Source organism: Rhynchophorus ferrugineus, unplaced genomic scaffold (assembly GCF_030347505.1).
Source record: "Rhynchophorus ferrugineus isolate W39M unplaced genomic scaffold, kcgeb_rfMv2 rfM7, whole genome shotgun sequence".
NCBI lineage: Eukaryota > Metazoa > Arthropoda > Insecta > Coleoptera > Curculionidae > Rhynchophorus > Rhynchophorus ferrugineus.
In genome coordinates this window covers 18,946,320-18,964,300 of record NW_027472586.1, presented here as the reverse complement: position 1 = coordinate 18,964,300, position 17,981 = coordinate 18,946,320, and the positions used below count along the sequence as shown (strand labels likewise).

Sequence of the window (17,981 nt, the reverse complement as noted above, 5' to 3'; positions counted from 1 at the left end):
TGAGAACGATACTTTTCAGTATCCGAGAATATTTCGTGGGCTTAATAAGATAATTTTTTCGGCTGAACTAGATGCAACTCTAAGTGGGCACCAAAAGAATGCTTTAGTATTTAAACGCAACTCCAATGAAATACAGAACGATCTGTTACAGTGTATATTTTAAGTTTGTCATCAATAAATATTTGAGGAAATTAATAATTCTTCATTATGGGCGATCATGGCGGACGAAACATCTGATGTTACCGCAGAATCTCAACTGGTAGTTATTTTTAGATATTTTCGCGATGGTTAGCCAGTTGAGCGTTTTAGAACTACTTAATTCCTGAAAAATGTGATGCAGAAACACTTAGTGGGCTAATTTTAAGCGTTATAGATCATTGAATTCAGAATTCACGCAACAAACTGATCGCACAAAGCTGTGATGGAGCAGCAGTGATGAGTGGCCAAGATTTGATTATGTCTAAAGCTGCTTCCACAAATAAGCAAGTACGTATATTTTTTGGCAATCTACAAAACATTCCTAGCTTTTTTAATAATTCATCTCAACAAGTAGATGTGTTGAATAAAATTGTGAACAGAAGCATACCTCAAGGCGCTTCAACCTGTTGGAACTTTGATATACGGACTATTAATATTATGTACAAAAGCAGAAAGTATATTATTGAGTGTATGAATTATCCAAAAACACAGTCTGTAGCGCAGCAGCCTCTATTTTCTGCACATTGAATGATCCAATCTTCAATTTTTGGCTAACTTTTTTCCATCATATGATGCCCCACGCAGATATACTTTTTAAACAACCGCAAGCAAGAAAAATCGACCCTACTGGAATAGGAAACGCTATCGATAATTTTGAACGCAGTATTATGCAAGTTCAAAATAGTATTGATGACATCATTGGTGAAGCATTAGATATAATAAGTCATGAGTCACCAGAAAATAAACGTGACCGTTCAGGCAACAGTAAATTCACCGAATGTCTACTTTACAGGGGTGTGATGTTATAATAAATTGTACAAAAGATAGATTTCAAGAGTATCTAGTAATTTCATCACTTTTCATTTCAGAATACTTTGGAGACTATTGAGGTAAATTTCCTGAGGATAAACTAACTTCCGTATATTCCTTTTATCCCACGCTTGATGAAGAACGATTTCAAACGGAACTGTCATTTATTTATTCAAAAAATCATTGCATAACATTAAATGATGCACTACCTTTTCTAAAATGTTTAATAGCTAACAATCTAGGAGACACGTTGAAGGGGATTAGACAATTATTAAAAATCGTGGTAATAACTCCCATGACAACATCAGAGGCCGAAAGGTGTTTCTCAGCACTAAAGTGTATCAAAAAATTCTCAGAAATTAAATGGCCGAAGATCATTTAACAACTCTTTCCATGCTATCTGTTGAAAAACAGTTTATCTCCGAAATAGACAATTTTAATGACAGTGATTACCAAATTTGCGAAAAGAGAAGAACGTAGGATGGACTTAATTTATATAATATAGGTAAGTTTTTTGCAAAAATTGCAGAACACCTTACTTTGTTTAGCAGGTGCCGCTATTGTATAAATGAAAAGGCGACTCTACTACAACAATCCCAAGCGCAGACAGTCATGGGTCACTCTAAGAAAGGGATCCACATCGATACCAAAGCAGAATTATTCATGGTCATAAAGCATAATCTGCAACGTGTGTTGTATTACGAGCTGCTAAAATAGAATGAAACTGTTACTACAGCTATCTACCGACGATAATTGCGCAGATTTAACATTGTATTGTCGCAAAATATACCAGTAATAGCGAGTAAGATATACATACTCATCATCTTTGGTGATATCGCTCGGCCACATGTTGCAAGAGTTGTGAAGGATACACTGTTTCAGCTCTAGTGGGAAGTTCTGATGCACTCAGCGTACTCACCAGACATAGCGCCTTTTAATTACAACTTGCTTAGATCGGAATGGCCAAAAAAATTTCAATGTTTCAAAAGTGCGGAAAAGGATCAACGAAACTGATTGGATCGACGAAATTGTAGAAAATTATGAAACATATTTTGATTAATGTATTTTCCATCGTATTATTTTATTGTATCTATTTTATTTAAAGTATTATCCACCGACTTTCCCTCCCATCTTTCAAGAAATCTATAAATTCAATTTCGAAAGATCGATATATCTTTTGAGGTAACTTCATAAAAAGTGAAACGCAGCTCAAACAGGTCACGACTCATAGTCGAAACAAGTAAAAATCAGAAGGAATAAGGTCTAGAGAATACAGCGGATGGGGTGTCATTAACATTATAACTCACGTAAATACCATCTAATATCAAGAAGCAGCAGCCAGCTTCATTGGCGCAGTGGTCAAGGCGACAGGACGGCCCTCCTACTATTGCGATAGTCGCGGGTTCAAATCCTGGGCATGAATGTACTTTATGTTTGTAATTATAATTGTGAATGATTGACTGAGACTTTAAAATATATGGAAAAAGGAAACAGCAACTCTTCCCATAACGGTGAGATTTTAGTTTAGGTTTAGGTCTACGTAATAAGTAAAAAGAATGTACTGTCTCAGAGGATTATTAATCCCACGTTATATGGTCCATATATTAAAGCTTTGAGAACTTTATTCAATTCCTCTTGAGTGAATCATTGAGAACACTGAACTATCAAATATTTATCATTCATGGGAAACTTAACAGAGAATAGAAAAGTGTAATATTAATTGAGTATAGAACAATATTATATACATATAAAAGATCAATACAGAATATAAAAAATACTAAAGCAAAATTTATTTAGTTAAATTATTTAATAGTCCTATTGATATATTGATATTTGTCCATATATTATAATTGTTTGCGACCTTTGAATGAAGTTTACAGAGTTAAATGGACTGGGCAAAGTTTCAAATCATAATAATATATATTATATATAAATAGTATAAGTATATATATATATATATATATATATATATATATATATATATATATATATATATAAGTTTACATAATACCAAAAATCTTTTTGATTCATGTACAGCATCAAAGGAAAAACATTCATCCAACATTCTTCCAACGTATATGTTATTATGAGAAATTTGAAAAGTGGTTGATAAATATATATGATACAAATAGATAATAAATATTCAATAATTCAAGATTTCTTTATGTTTTACTCAAGAAAGGCATATTAATTGCAAGGTACATTCTTGTTTTCAATTAATTAATTTCAAAACTTCTATATGTTGTATTATCGTATATTATCACTATTATTTATATACATAACAATAAAATAATATTATTATATGTTATATATATACTTAATGAATTACAGTAATTTTATAACTAGCATTAAATAACAAAGTATAATCTAAGGACAAGTTGATGTTATGTTATAAGTTGATAGGAGATAGTGAAACCCTACAAAAGACAGGGTCTATTTATAATTTAAATAAATTTAATTACATATAGTCTAGTATACGAGTATCGCCCAGCACATATATATATATATATATATATATATATATATATATATATATATATATATATATATATATAATATATATATATATATATATATATATATATATATATATATATATATATATATATATAAAGGCAGATAACTTAAGAACTATAAAATTGGTTTGTTATTGTAATGTTTATGTGTTGAAAATGGAAATGAAAGATGTCTATAAAAGTTTCTTCGTATTAATTTTTTTTATTATAGGAAAATTTTAACTTGAGCCTCAACAGAAATATTAATATAATTTGTGAATTCAAGGTAACTTATTCCAGTTATATTATATTCTTCAAATGTACGTATAACTTGCAAAAACTGGAAACGTAAAATCAAAGCTTTGTGCCCATGACAGAATTCTCCAGAACTAGATTATTGTATGTTAATCAGCCGGGTAAACATTATCTAAAACTAGTAAACGCCCTCTAGTGGTTAAGACGGGCCAAATTTGGTTACAAATTTATACATAGTCTATTTAAAATAACAGCGAACTCACATCATTAATATGCTTAATGAATTGCCTGCCGCAAATTGTAAATTCGTTTTAGAGTCAGACTATATTTTCCTTCTTATTTTATTCTATTTAAAATGAGATAGAATGCTGTCTGATACAGTTTTCAAAAATCGTTCGCTTATCAAATATCTGCAATGTTCTACAAAATATTAATTCTGATAACTAGAGGTTATAAACTAGCGTTTTCTTAACGCTTTGCTTGCCTTAAAATTAAAATCGCTGCTTATTATTACTCTGATTGAAAATGCCGAAGCCAGATAGAACAGATTGTGTCTTTAATGAGTTACTTCGAATACTAACGATATACGGCGAGATAATGCCCCCTTGCCAGTAAAATTCGTTAGGGATGCAAGAATGTTTACTGTCAAATATTAATTTGCTGCGATTTCTACTGAAATTATTTTTACCATGTTGTAGCTGCACTTTATATTAGTATGGAGACAGTCACTGTAATATCTCAAAAAATTAAAAATATATTCTTGAACTCACCAAACAGAAACCGTCCTCATAGGAAGCGGGTAATGAATCAAGATCAGCTTGATGTTAGCTCTATCAGAGATAAAATATATGAAATTTATAAATGCAGTGAGTAGTTTTTTTCAATATCAACATAATTTAATACAATAATTTCAGAGGAAACAATTGGTCTGAAAAGTATCGAAGAAGCCTAATTGAACTTCCAGACATTGCTTTCAAAAGAATACAATTTTTAAAAGCATATAATAAAACCAAGGAAGATTTATTGTTACAGTTTGTGTATTTAGATGAGACATATATATTGCAGAATGGGACCATTTACCCAACAGTCGCTCATGGCAAGATGATAATAAAAATAATGTTAAGACAACAAAAGTTGATTGAAAAAGTAAACGTTGGAATAACAATTATTATGGTCTTATTAGTCATACCACTTAATAATAATTCATATATATATATATATATATATATATATATATATATATATATATATATATATATATACCTTCGGTTTGGATCAGCTCGATCAGACATATTGAGCAATAAATTAACAATGATGGAATCGTGAACAAATTAGATATAGTTAGTTGGATGGATTGGAAATTAATAGCTTAGCTATTCACTTGAAAGAAACTTTCTGAATATGTTTTTATGATTCAATGCTGACAATTTCCAAGACAGGGTTATGAGAGTGAAAACAACTAAAGGTAAATATGATTAATATAAAAGGTAAATATGATTAATATATGATAAATGTAGGAAATCTTATTGTAGAGTATAAAAGATGAATGTGTACAAATGTGTGTAATTTTTAAAAGTATACATGAGCATTTGAATAGAATTTATGAAGAGAGTAATTAAATCTAGTTATATCAAGAAAGATGTATAGAGGTAGTAACAGAATAAACTACAGAGAAACACAGAAATATCAAAATAACTTAATAAGGAAACACTGTAACGAAGGAAACAAGAACTAAGCATAAAAGGTAAATATGCTCTCTAATAGAAGTAAAATATATTACTTGGTATACAATTGTTGGTGATGGACCACTGCATAAAAAACGCGCCTAAAACTCTAACTCTTAGATGGCATTGAACAGTTGATTGTAAATATAATAAAACACAACCCTAAGCTACAAAAACTATTATAACCGAAACTATTATATTTGATAACAGTATTTTTGTTTAATTATTTTATTTAGATTAGAATTTTAGAATTTAGATTAGAAGCTAAAACTCACAGTTTACGCGACAACATTGCGACGTTTTGACGTCATCAATTCAGATGACGTGAATTCCATGTTTTATTGCACAGGCGATAAGATAGATCGCATTCTATGGTATGCGTCTTTATTTTATGAATAAATGCTAACATCTGTCAGAGCCTGTAAGTTGTTTTTTCGATCGTGAGTAGATTTTCTGTTGGGAGCCGCAGTTTGGAATTCACGTGAAGCAGTATCTTCAAACTTCCTAAAAAGGGATTCTAAAATAAAACAAAAAAAAACCCAAAGGAATACGTTTTAAAATTGAAATGATGGAAACAACGCATCCAATAAAACTTCGATCAGGCCGCACTAAAGTCGGGCGACGGCTTTGAAAAATAGCAATTTTTTTATCGGAATAATGCTATTTTATTTAAAATTAACGGGAATGGATGGACACGAGATAAAAAAAATAAAACGAATGTTTTTTAATCTCGATAAAATTTATTTTTATTTTTGTATGTGTGCGTTGAAAATGTAAATTTAATGCCCCCCTCGCTGCCCCTCGCCGCCCCGTCTCTGCGTCCGCGACCCGACCCCCGTACCCCACGTTTTTTTTCCCCGTTGCTGTTGTCCGGTTGTCGGGGAAAAAATCCTGCCTACTGCGTCATCAACGAAAAAATTTAATTATAAATAAATTTAAGCATATTTCTATTTTGATATACAGTTTCAATTAAAAATTAACATGTATTGTTTTGAATTTTTCATCGTGCAAAAAATTATTTTAATGTTCTTTATTTTTGCAGACGAAACGAATTCGGACTTTTTAATTAAACATCGATAGAGTCACAGTACGGTTCGGTGGAACTAGATCGAACTTTTTTCTACGGCGGTCTTTTTAGGTGATTGGTTATAAAGGGTGTCTCAACATTTACCGAAGATTTGAATTTACCGTCATTAGTGCGGTAAGGTGATCGGCAACTATTCTCATATTGATGGCTTCGTTAATCGTTGATATTGCTGGATTTGGGGTTCTCGACGTCTAACAGGTCAATTAAAAAATCCCCGGCCTGATAGACATAGTAGATTTAATTCTAGTAGCGCTACTAGAATTAAATCTATATGTTTTTTGGTTAGCCCCAACCCTCAAAAGGTGCGTGTTTGACAGCTATCGGATCATTAGTTTGTGAATTATAGCATTTTGAGTGAAGCAACATTTGTTATTGTGAAAAAAATTTGATAAAAAGGAATTTCGCGTGTCGATATGTGACAATGTGAATATGAAATAGCAGTATTTCATTCAATTTCAATTTACGGTCATTCAAAATCATTTTGTGGATTTGTTAAATGTTTTCGTCGGTAACAACCTCTTTTGGGTGTTCACTGCGTTCACAAACTTTGGTGCTTATTTTATCAAGTCTAAACCTAACATACCAATCCTTGATGGTTGATTTTCCTGGGGCAGTGTGCGGAAACTCGGCATCAAGCCAAGTTTTTGCTTGAACTGTATTTTTTCCTATCAAAAAGCAACATTTTATTAACACTCGATATTCTTTTTTATTTATAAAAGTTGCTTCACTCATAATGCTACAATTCACAAACTAATGATCCGACAGCTATCAAATTTATACATGCATCTTTTGAGGATAAGGGCTAACCAAAAAACATATGGATTTAATTCTAGTAGCGCCATCTATGTTTATCAGGACGGGGACTTTTCAATTGGCCTGATTACAACGCCCCCTACTAATGTTTCTTCTTCTTTTCTACACTGGCTCTTGTATCGATATAAATCGTATATCTAACACCCCATCTTACTTTAAATGTATCTAGCAACTTAACCTGACTAACATTATAAACAAAGATTACAAAAATAAATTTAAATTGCCAGAATAAAACTATTACATTTTACATTCAAATTTGTTTTAAGTTAGAACTATTCTATTTCTACATGGTGAGCATTTAATTTTAATTGATGATTTAATTCATTAAGTCAGCACAAGTATGTGATAAACAAACGTAACAATCAATTTTCTTCTTTAGACATTATTCTCTCTTTGAAGACTCTTAAAAAAACTTTGAACAATCATAGAAATAGCCGCCAAAACAGTGTCCACATTTAATATCAATTATTTAGTTTGTTCTTGTGCTGCCAAACATACATATGTAATAGCCTTCGAAGGAATTTATTCCATGCCAATGAGTTGCCTTTATAAAATGGTATGAATCCATTAAAACTTTCCCTAGTTTGTTACCACCACAGTCTTCATAATTTGCTCCTTCATGTCGATTATCACCTTACTTTAGTCCATGGCCTTTTGGTATCACTGAGGTATCATACTAATTGGCCACCACCCCAGTCTGCATAATTTGTTCCTTCAAGTCCACTATCACCTTACATTAGTCCTTGATCCTTCGTACCACTGAGGTATCATACTACTCTGTTTTGCAACTTTCGATACTCCTTTTGTTGGTCTATCTAAATCACTTCTAAACAGAACATCTTTGATTATTTCTTCGCTATAATCAATATTAAACTTGACTTCCATTGGTGTATCACATTGGTCTGTTTAGATATGATCTCATAACTAACGAATACTATATAAGACTGCATTTTAATCTTCCATATGGTACATTTTAAATTTTTTCTCCACTTATGCTGATGTTAAAATTAATTTCAATCGGTGTTGTTATCTTCCAAATTTCCTCGAGCAGTTATAATAAAACGTTACAACACCTTTTGTCTTTTCTATCTTCATTTAAAGAAAACTTTCTATGTTTATACTTTCTTTAAGACTTACCATTAAGTCCACAGTTTGCTCTTCGTGTCCTTTTATTAATGCATCACCATTGAACAGTACCGAATATTTACTACCTTTGTAAATAAACAATAGTCATAATTTGATATCTCCAACTGTAACTTATTCATCACTAAATCTTATGTGCCAGAATTTTGATGAATTTTTTACTTGGATTTTACCCGAACAATACTTGATTTAATTGTTGGTATCCTGTTACGGCGATTAAATTATCTGATTTTCTGATATAGATGTTTCGTCCATTATTCCATTTAAAAATACGATTCCAACATCATTTACTATATTTTCCTGTTTTGTTGAATTGATAATTATATTAAAATTCTAATACTTTGCAACTAAACTCTTCTCTATTGGTTTCAATGCCTTTTTTTATCCTACCTGTAACTCTATTGGACTTCATGTTTCTAGTTTTCAGTACTCTGGTCCTTGCAAATTAAAAACTCTTCTCCAATGGTTTCAATTGCTTTTTTATCATATCTGTCACTCTGTCAGGTCCCTGTTTCTAGTTTACTAGTGATTCACTAGTCCTGTAATTCTGTCGGGCCCCCTGTTTCTAATTTTCTAATGCTTCACTGATAAATTATACAGAGCTGAGTTACTAAACTTTTCTCCATTGATTACAACATTTCTGTTTTATCCTACTGATGATTCTGTTGGTTATAATGTTTCTAAATTTTTATTTTAACACGTAGTTTTGCAATGTCGTGACCTCAACGATGAGTTTTTCTAATAAACTCTCAACAAAATGATTACTCGCTCCTGAATCCAATATAAATTATATTATTTCAGTCACTTCGTTGCTCAAATATGCTGCATAGAGCTGTACTTCTTTTGCAGTATTTGCTCTGCCTGTTCTTGAGTTTTGGTAATGTTTCTTTCCCTCTGCCTCTTTTTGAGTATCCTCTTCCACGATAGTAGTATTCCTTTTGATTTCTTTTCGGACAATTCGGTCGTATGTATTCTTCACCGCCACATAGATAACACCTCCTTGTCCCTGTTTTTAATCCTGTTTCTTTGAAGGTATATAATTATACATACGATACCACGCTAGTTGTTTAGCTTGCGATAATTGTTTTTTCCCACTTCACTATATCTTTCTTAGATTGAGAGAACTGGGCCCGTAACCTGTTACGAATCACTTATGATTCCGGACGAGACGGAATTAATAACACCATTTATGGCCTTGAAACAAAAGCGAAACTTTATTTACATCTCTAATCTTTTATACAATTTTGAACAGCCTCGATACAAATCACAACGCCCCCTACTCATTCTTCCTCTTTTCTACACTGGCTGTTGTATCGATATAAATCATGTATTTAAAAAAAGTAGCACTAAGTGAAAGGTGTGAAAGTCAAAGGAAACTAACTACCTAACATAGGAAAACTATTTGTGTACTCAGCTTAAAAGACCACAATGAAGACTAGATTGAGTGTATCCGTTCTTCAACTCTTATATCGTTGTTGCAATTCAAGTGCAATTTAGTGGATTGTTCTGAATCCAAGAAATGAATATAAATACAAATTACTATTTTTACGCTATAAATAGAGAAACAATTAAAAAGTCGCAATGCTAAGCAAATTAAAAAGATGTTTGTTTGTAAATATGTTTATTGTTTAATCTGTCAAAAAATAGGCTCAAACAACGTTTCGGCAAACTTGACAATATTTTTGGACACAACTGATATTTATATCAAAGGAATCGAACAAATAAAGAGAATTAAAAAGCAATCAATCTCTATCAAATTGTTAGTCTTATATGATATACAGTTAGTGTTTTTAAAAGCCAATATACAATGTTAGAAAATTTGAAATGGGAAAATGTATCACGTTTCCAACAAACATTACCATACCGTTTATCTAATCTGTTTTGATGATAATGCAATCGGTCTTCATAATTACGTAATTTATTTGAGATTCCTCTAATTAACACTAGAAATAGGTATTATTGATGACAAAATGGCGAAGGTAATTTAATTCTAATCTAAAAGCGTAATTCACACGAAAAGCATTATTCTTCATAAATAATGTTAAAGTCTCATTAAACAATAATGTATAAAATATTACCTATTATTAGGAAGGTTAGATAATTTGGCTTTATTATATCAAATACATTTTTTAATAATTTTTTACAGGATCATTTAGGATTGTTAGTTTCTTCATAATCTTGAATGTTCATTACAACCGATATATTTCTCTTGTCAAGTGGTAGAACAGATTCCGAGTATATTTCCAAGCAACCCATACTGGCCGCTACTTCATTCACTTCATTCATCACGGAGCAACTTCAATAATTTCTGAAGACGCTATTATCATTGTTAGATCAAGAGGACAATGCTTAGAAGAAGCGAGAAGATTAATATTGTTAATAATTAAGAATGAAGATAATAGTTTATCCATAAATAAAGAGAACCCAAGAAAGATCATTAGAAATAATCATGCTTACCACATATAAAATGGATATAAGTAATACAATATAAGTAGAATTTTCAGGAGGAAAGTTCGACGTAGACAGAAAATTTAGTGCAATTCTAGCAATCTCAAAAATAAAAATAGAATTGTAAAGTCAATAAAGACACTGGCATGACACAAAATAGGAAAAAAATTCTACTTCACCAGCACAATATATGGAAAATATTTCGTAAAAAAGACTTTATGAAAATACAAGGAAAAAAAAAGTATAGATCATATATACAGAAGAGATTATCGCGAACTAAATAAAATGAATCAACTACAATAAACCATCACGGCCAACAACAAAGAACTAAACAAAACTTATACTCTCTTTGGAACGCCATGAAGCAAGTTCTATCTGTATAAGGAGAATTACAATAAAAATAAACCTGAAGATGGTGGATGCGAATCTGCCGAAACGTCGTCAAACGATCCCAATAGAAAGTTTTGGAATTCTATCCCATTATTTAATTATATACGAACACAGAAGTAGCAATATATGTTATAACACATGAAGTATTAAAACTATAAGAAAATGGTGTCGATTTCAAAACTGTCTGCAGCATCCAATTAAGTCGACAAGTTTACCCGTCCAGTTTCATCGTTTCAATTAATACCCAGTACCGGAAGACCTCACGTAGAGTCGCGAGGATGTCCGCGGGGGCACCCGCGCCCCTTCCGTCCCGCCGCAGAGCCTCCAGCTCATCTCCCTTCGCGCGTACCCTTCCGTCCCCTCCTCCTCCTCCTCCTCGGCGACACACTGTTCGATGTTTCGGCAAGGGCTGTATGCTAAACATCCCGGCATTACAGCCTTGCATAAATTCATTTCATTACAGGCCGAGGCCAAATATTACCGCGCCAGGCATTCTGTTCGGTTCATGCATATGAATGAATTCATTATATTAAAGCCTTTTCAATGTATAATTTACTTTTGCGTGAGTCACTTCTGTCTCTGTCTTGCTTATTAGGGAAATATTATAATTACGTCTTTCGAAATGATGAAGGGGTTAGTCCAGGAAGCAGGGGCGGCGATCGCAACTATTCTTGCAACTCTTATATCGTCTGAAGTGCTTTGCAAAATTATATTTATGAATCCTTTGGTTCATTATTTTTCATTATTAACATTAAACTGTAAACAAAGGCAAATAAATTAATTTATATATCTATAAATAGGCCAGCTCTAAGACGAAGAGCCTTTATTTTTTGGTTTGCAAAGTTCAATCAATCAACGAAAAAAAAATAAACGTTTGCAAATAAAACACATTAGATTAACGAGCTTATAAAGCCATGACGTGCTATTTTATTTGTAAATTTGATTAATATTTCACAAATATAAAGTTGGCTCATTAATTGGAATTTGCAGCTTAAGAGTTGAATTCAAAAAAGATGCTGATGATCGATAATTGTCTCAAATCAGATACAATCACTGCAAAGTGAAAACAAAGAGATGGTAAAAATCATGCGCCCTGCTGATGTAACTAAATGTAATTAAACAATAACATTGGTTAAGTTTACTGACGAGAAAGATAATATAGAAGAAGGTAATACTTGAAACATTGTCGGCACTCTTACTGAACACTTGATGAGTGGGTCAACTAAGCCATAATCTAATAGAGTCAAACTTTTCCTGAATTCTTTCAGATATCCCTAGGAGACCACAAGTTGATGCAGCTTTTTACGCAGGCGACACTGCTTACTTCGCTTCTTCAAGAGTAGCACCGCATATCCGAAGCAGACTCCAAAAACAATTCGATGAGACGGTCCAGTGGTTACATTTCTGGAGGTTGCAGGTCAACCCACAGAAAACCCAGGCCATCTTCTTCCACAAGAAGCGTTTTGCACCGAGCATTTCGCGTCTTAAAATCGAGAACGCCGAAATCCCATGGTCAGAAGAAGCCACCTATCTCGGTCTTGTCTTCGATCGCAAATTTAGGTGGAAATCCCACATTCAAAAGGCCCTCCATAAAGGTCAAGGTATTGTCAATTTGCTGTTCCCGCTTATCAACCGGGCCAGCAGGCTTCCTCGCTCTATAATCCGCTGGTTCGATCAGTCGTTCTATACGGCTCCAGTGTCTGTCTAAAATACGTCTCACCTAGCCAGGTGGAACGTCTTCAAGTCTTTCAAAACAAAATTCTCAGGAGAATAATCAATGCCCCCTGGTTCGTCAGGAACAATCAAATTCATATAGAAATAGACGTCCTCCAAGTTCACGATTTTATATTCGAGGTTTACTCGAGATATTTCTCCACTCTTCGTCTCTTCGTGGCCTTATTCTATCACAGCCGACGGTTCCCCGTCGTGCTCTAACTCCAAATTATCTCGACCTTCTCCGGCGAGCTATATATATATATATATATATATATATATATATATATATATATATATATATATATATATATCCTAATAAAGTTTCCAATTTCCATGGATCAATAGATTTTTAAAATAATTTAAATATTATAACTTGGAACCAATATAAAGGTTAACAAGACTATTTATAATTTGATTGAAAACTTTATTGGTGAATATTATATTGGATAAAAACTGGTCACTGGACAGCTACTATTATATGAATACAGATACAAGATAAAATTCTATCCAAAAACTTGATGTGAATCAAACCATATGCAGAGGAATTATTTTTGAGACCTCTAAGCATCCTTCGTTCTCACTCTCTTTCGAGTTTCAAATTCACCCTAGCAAGGATTCCTTCCCATTATAACATATAACACAATATTTCTTTGAAAGAACTTAAAATGTAAATATATAAATATATTTTGCCTATTAGGACAAAAACTTAAATAACTATTGAATTAAAAATTTTAATATCAATAATAAAGCTGTACAATTATAATAAGTTTGTCCACGCCAATGGGGCTCTCCATTTAGAAGGGGCCGAAAAGCAGGGAGGTACTTGCGCGTCGAGAGCGCGGATTAGCAATCGGCCCGGACGGAATATTATGCTAAAGAGCCACCGACGAAACTTTAAATTTCGTTTGTACGATTCCGCATAATTGAGATATAGTTCACGGGCACAAAGGAACCGAATTGTTTATTAAATCAGGCTGAGACGGCGATGAATAGGTTTCAGCTCAAACTTCGAGACCAACCAAGCCAGATCACTTTATTTATCGTTGTCTTCTTCAGCCTGACAAAGGAGATACATTTACATGAAAATAATTGAAAAAAACAAGGAATTACATTGACCGAATTTTTTCTTGCTTGATTCTAGCAATTTAATTATTTAAAAGAATTCATTGATTAAATAAAAGATAATAGTAGAATAAAAGTAAGAGAAAATAAAAGTAGAGGTTTACAGAAATACATTTCTTTATTCAATCATAATACTTACAATCATAAAAAAATTCAATCCTAGAAACGTTACACTGTTTACAACTTAACTCAACTTGTACTAGTAGTGGCTTTTCGTTTCCTTTTATTAGCATTAGACACCTCTACAGGTTTATTTTCCATAATAAATTGTGCCTTAGCATTAATGTGTTTCTTCTAAAAAAAAAGTAGAAAAGTTAAAAATCGCCTAGCCAATTAGTAAAAAGTTAGTAAAAGTTAGTAGTAAACTCACTAATGAAGCATTTCTTCGAACTAACAATTTAACATCATCCGTTGTAACTTGAGTTCTTTTTGCGTGTCTGAAATTGAAAGAAAAATAACAACACTACTTAACTACCAAAAAAATATCATAATATGAATATATAGTATGCTATAATACTTCTGGAAGGCTTCCAGATCTTCAGCATATATCCCCATCTGTCTATAAACCATTTCAGCTATAAGATCCAAAGCATCGGGATCGAATTTTAAAGCTAAATTCTCCGCAGTTTCGTTACAGATTGTCTTCGTTGTATTTAAAATTACTTGACGCACTTTCTGAAACATTAAATTAAATAAGAAACCCTCCAAAAAAGTTCAAATTAAATAGATACATTAGTGACATCTAAGGAGAAAGCGACAAACTAAATGAAAAAATTTGTGAATTTATAAAAACCAAAATTAATTTTAGGAAAGAATGACAATATTGTCAATATTTAAAATGAAATACTAATGTAATGTTTTGCTTATTAACATTATTAATTTATACATTTAAATAAATAATATTTATTATTATTTTTAGACATACTACAAAGAGTACATTAAGTAAAATACAATAGAATATAAGCAGATTTTTACAGAAAAATATTTCTTCGCTAGATCACAATGATTTAAAAAACATTAAACTATTTACAATTCAATTCAACTTGAACTAGTAATGGCTTTTCGTTTCCTTTTATTACCATTGGGCACCTCTGCAGGTTTAAGTTAATATTAGTAAGGTACACAACTAAATTAAAAACTTTTATGGATTTACTTTTAGACACATACCTGTTCTGTGGTCATCTTATTTTATATTAAACACTACTGTTTAAATAATATTTTTCTATATTATAACACTAAAATCAATAACCAACGGAAAACAAATTATAGGTTAGAATAGGGAGAGACAACTGTATTTAAAAGTGTTTGTCAATAGATAAACTCAATAGATGGCGCGAATTGAATCTTTGATGGTTTCATAGTCTGTTGCCAGATTTTGTACATTTTCCTTAAATTTTTAAAACGTTTTATGAGTAGCAAAATAACACATTAACAATATTGTATTCTTCTTAAAAATGCTATAACAAATAAATATATAATATAAAATCACAAATATATTAAAAACTGGTCAGAAATGATAGGGATCTCAGGGAAAGAGATGGGGAAATCAAATAAAACGTCACTTATAACTAAATAACTTGCAAATAGGCACTTGCAGGCCCTAACGCACCCTTAATAGAAGTGTAATGGCATTGAACACATCCCCCTAAGGCGTGTCATTCAAATGGGGGAAATTGGGAGGTAATGGAGTTCAATTGGGGGTGTGATTTTGGGGTTTGTACACGAGCGGATAAAAAAGGATCCTGTGGGATATTTTACATATATTTCTGTCCATGCTAAACATATTATTTCTGGGATCTGATCGAAGCAACAGTTAAAAATATATAAAATAAATAAAGCGCAACGTTTCTCTCTGAAAGAGTATGGTAAAAATACAGGAGGGAAGCTACAAATTGAAACAACAATTGAGTTAGGGGGAACATCATCAGGGTTAGCGACTTCGAGAGTTCATTTTTCGCTTTGGTTACCCCATACCATCCCGAAATCAATGCAATCTGATTTAACTTTGTTATCTCTAATATATGCAAATTGACTTGGAATTGACTGTTTATTAGCTTTTTATACCACAGAGATTCGAACGAATTATGAATGGCTGGTTGCCTAACCTTTAGACGAAAAAGCGGCAAGATAAATTATGTAAAAACAATATCACAAATACCCGCCACTGAAACAAAAAATCATGTTTCAGCCCCTTAATTAACAATTACGGGACGGTTCAATCCACGTGGCTTTGATCTGGATCCGTTCCGCTTTCTGTGTGTCTTTCCGCTGAAGTGTTCTGTTTCAGTTGAAGAGTGTCAATTGTTTTTCAACTGCATCGATTCGGAGCGGGCAGGTTCGTTAGTGTTGTCTGAGAGGAGAGACGCAGAAGGTGTCAGAAAACCTATTAGCTTCTAAAATAAATCAATAATTACAATCCAAAAATATATTAAAACCTAATAATCAGATAAAAAAATAAAACTCTAATCTCAAATTAAATATATAGGAGTTTATAGAAAGAAGGAACGTTATTAGAACTAATCCAGCTTACAATAGTAACTGGTCTACATAATAAGATTGCTTTTTGAAATTCTTCAGTTCATACTTCACATTGTACTAACGTTGGGTTAAAAATGAAACGACTATAATAACGCATAAATAAATTAACTATTTCTTCAACACGCTCCTTGTACGCAAAATTAGCTGATACAGATATTAAGGCTCCTAGGATTCTTCATAATATAGTTTGCACTGTAAAGCCAAATGACTTGCAACTGAATGTAGAAAATACCAAAGTACTGACCACCGATGGATCACCTGCTGTAAATCTCAACGGGATCAGTTAGAGCAAATGTGAGAGTGCTGAAGATGTAAGCTAAATCGGCCAAGTTGCATTTGTTTGTCTAATAATGAAAATAAGTAATTAATGGTTCTTAATGTTTCGCATATTAAGTGTTGCAACCTAAGTAAAATAATAAAGCATAATATAATATATAATATATAATATATAATATATAATATATAATATATAATATATAATATATAATATATAATATATAATATATAATATATAATATATAATATATAATATATAATATATAATATATAATATATAATATATAATATATAATATATAATATATAATATATAATATATAATATATAATATATAATATATAATATATAATATATAATATATAATATATAATATATAATATATAATATATAATATATAATAAGTCATTTGAAAAGTTCCTGGCCTAACACATAGATGGCGCTATCAGAATTAAATCCATATGTTTTTTAGTTCGCCCTAACCCTCAAAAGATGCGTGTATAAATTTGACAGTTGTCGGATTAGTTTGTGAATCATAGCATTTAGAGTGAAACAAATTTTGATAAAAAGGAATTTCGCGTGTTGATAAAATATTGCTTTTTAAAGGGAAAAAATACAGTTGTAGCAAAAACTTGGCTTGATGCCGAGTTTCCAGACACTGCCCCAGGAAAATCAACCGTCAAAGATTTCTGTGCTAAGTTTAGACGTAGTGAAATGGGCACCAAAGACGGTGAACGCAATGGACGCCCAAAAGGGGTTGTTACCGACGAAAACATTTAAAAAATCCAAAAAATGATTTTGAATGACCGTAAATTGAAATTTAATGAAATAGCAGACATTCTAAAGATATCAATTGAACGTGTTCATCATATCATAAACGCATATTTGAGTATGAGAAAGCTCTGTGCAAAGTGGGTGCCGCGCGAGCTCACTTTTGACCAAAAATCACGACGAGTTGATGATTCGA

The 17,981-nt window shown here is 31.9% G+C and overlaps 1 protein-coding gene and 1 long non-coding RNA gene across 2 annotated transcripts in view; both read right to left on the bottom strand.

Annotated features, from left to right (window-relative positions):
• Window positions 1–17,981, bottom strand: part of LOC143199680 (uncharacterized) — a 769,697-nt gene that overhangs the window by 25,404 nt on the left and 726,312 nt on the right. The gene's annotated exons all lie outside the window — the stretch shown is intronic.
• On the bottom strand, window positions 14,301–15,507 carry LOC143200077 (centromere protein S). The gene is made up of 4 exons (XM_076410345.1): window positions 15,369–15,507; window positions 14,719–14,876; window positions 14,572–14,638; window positions 14,301–14,495 (listed from the first exon to the last, which is right to left on the bottom strand). Exons 1-4 carry the CDS (start codon window positions 15,381–15,383, stop codon window positions 14,391–14,393), a joined length of 345 nt encoding a protein of 114 aa, XP_076266460.1. The 5' UTR covers window positions 15,384–15,507; the 3' UTR covers window positions 14,301–14,390.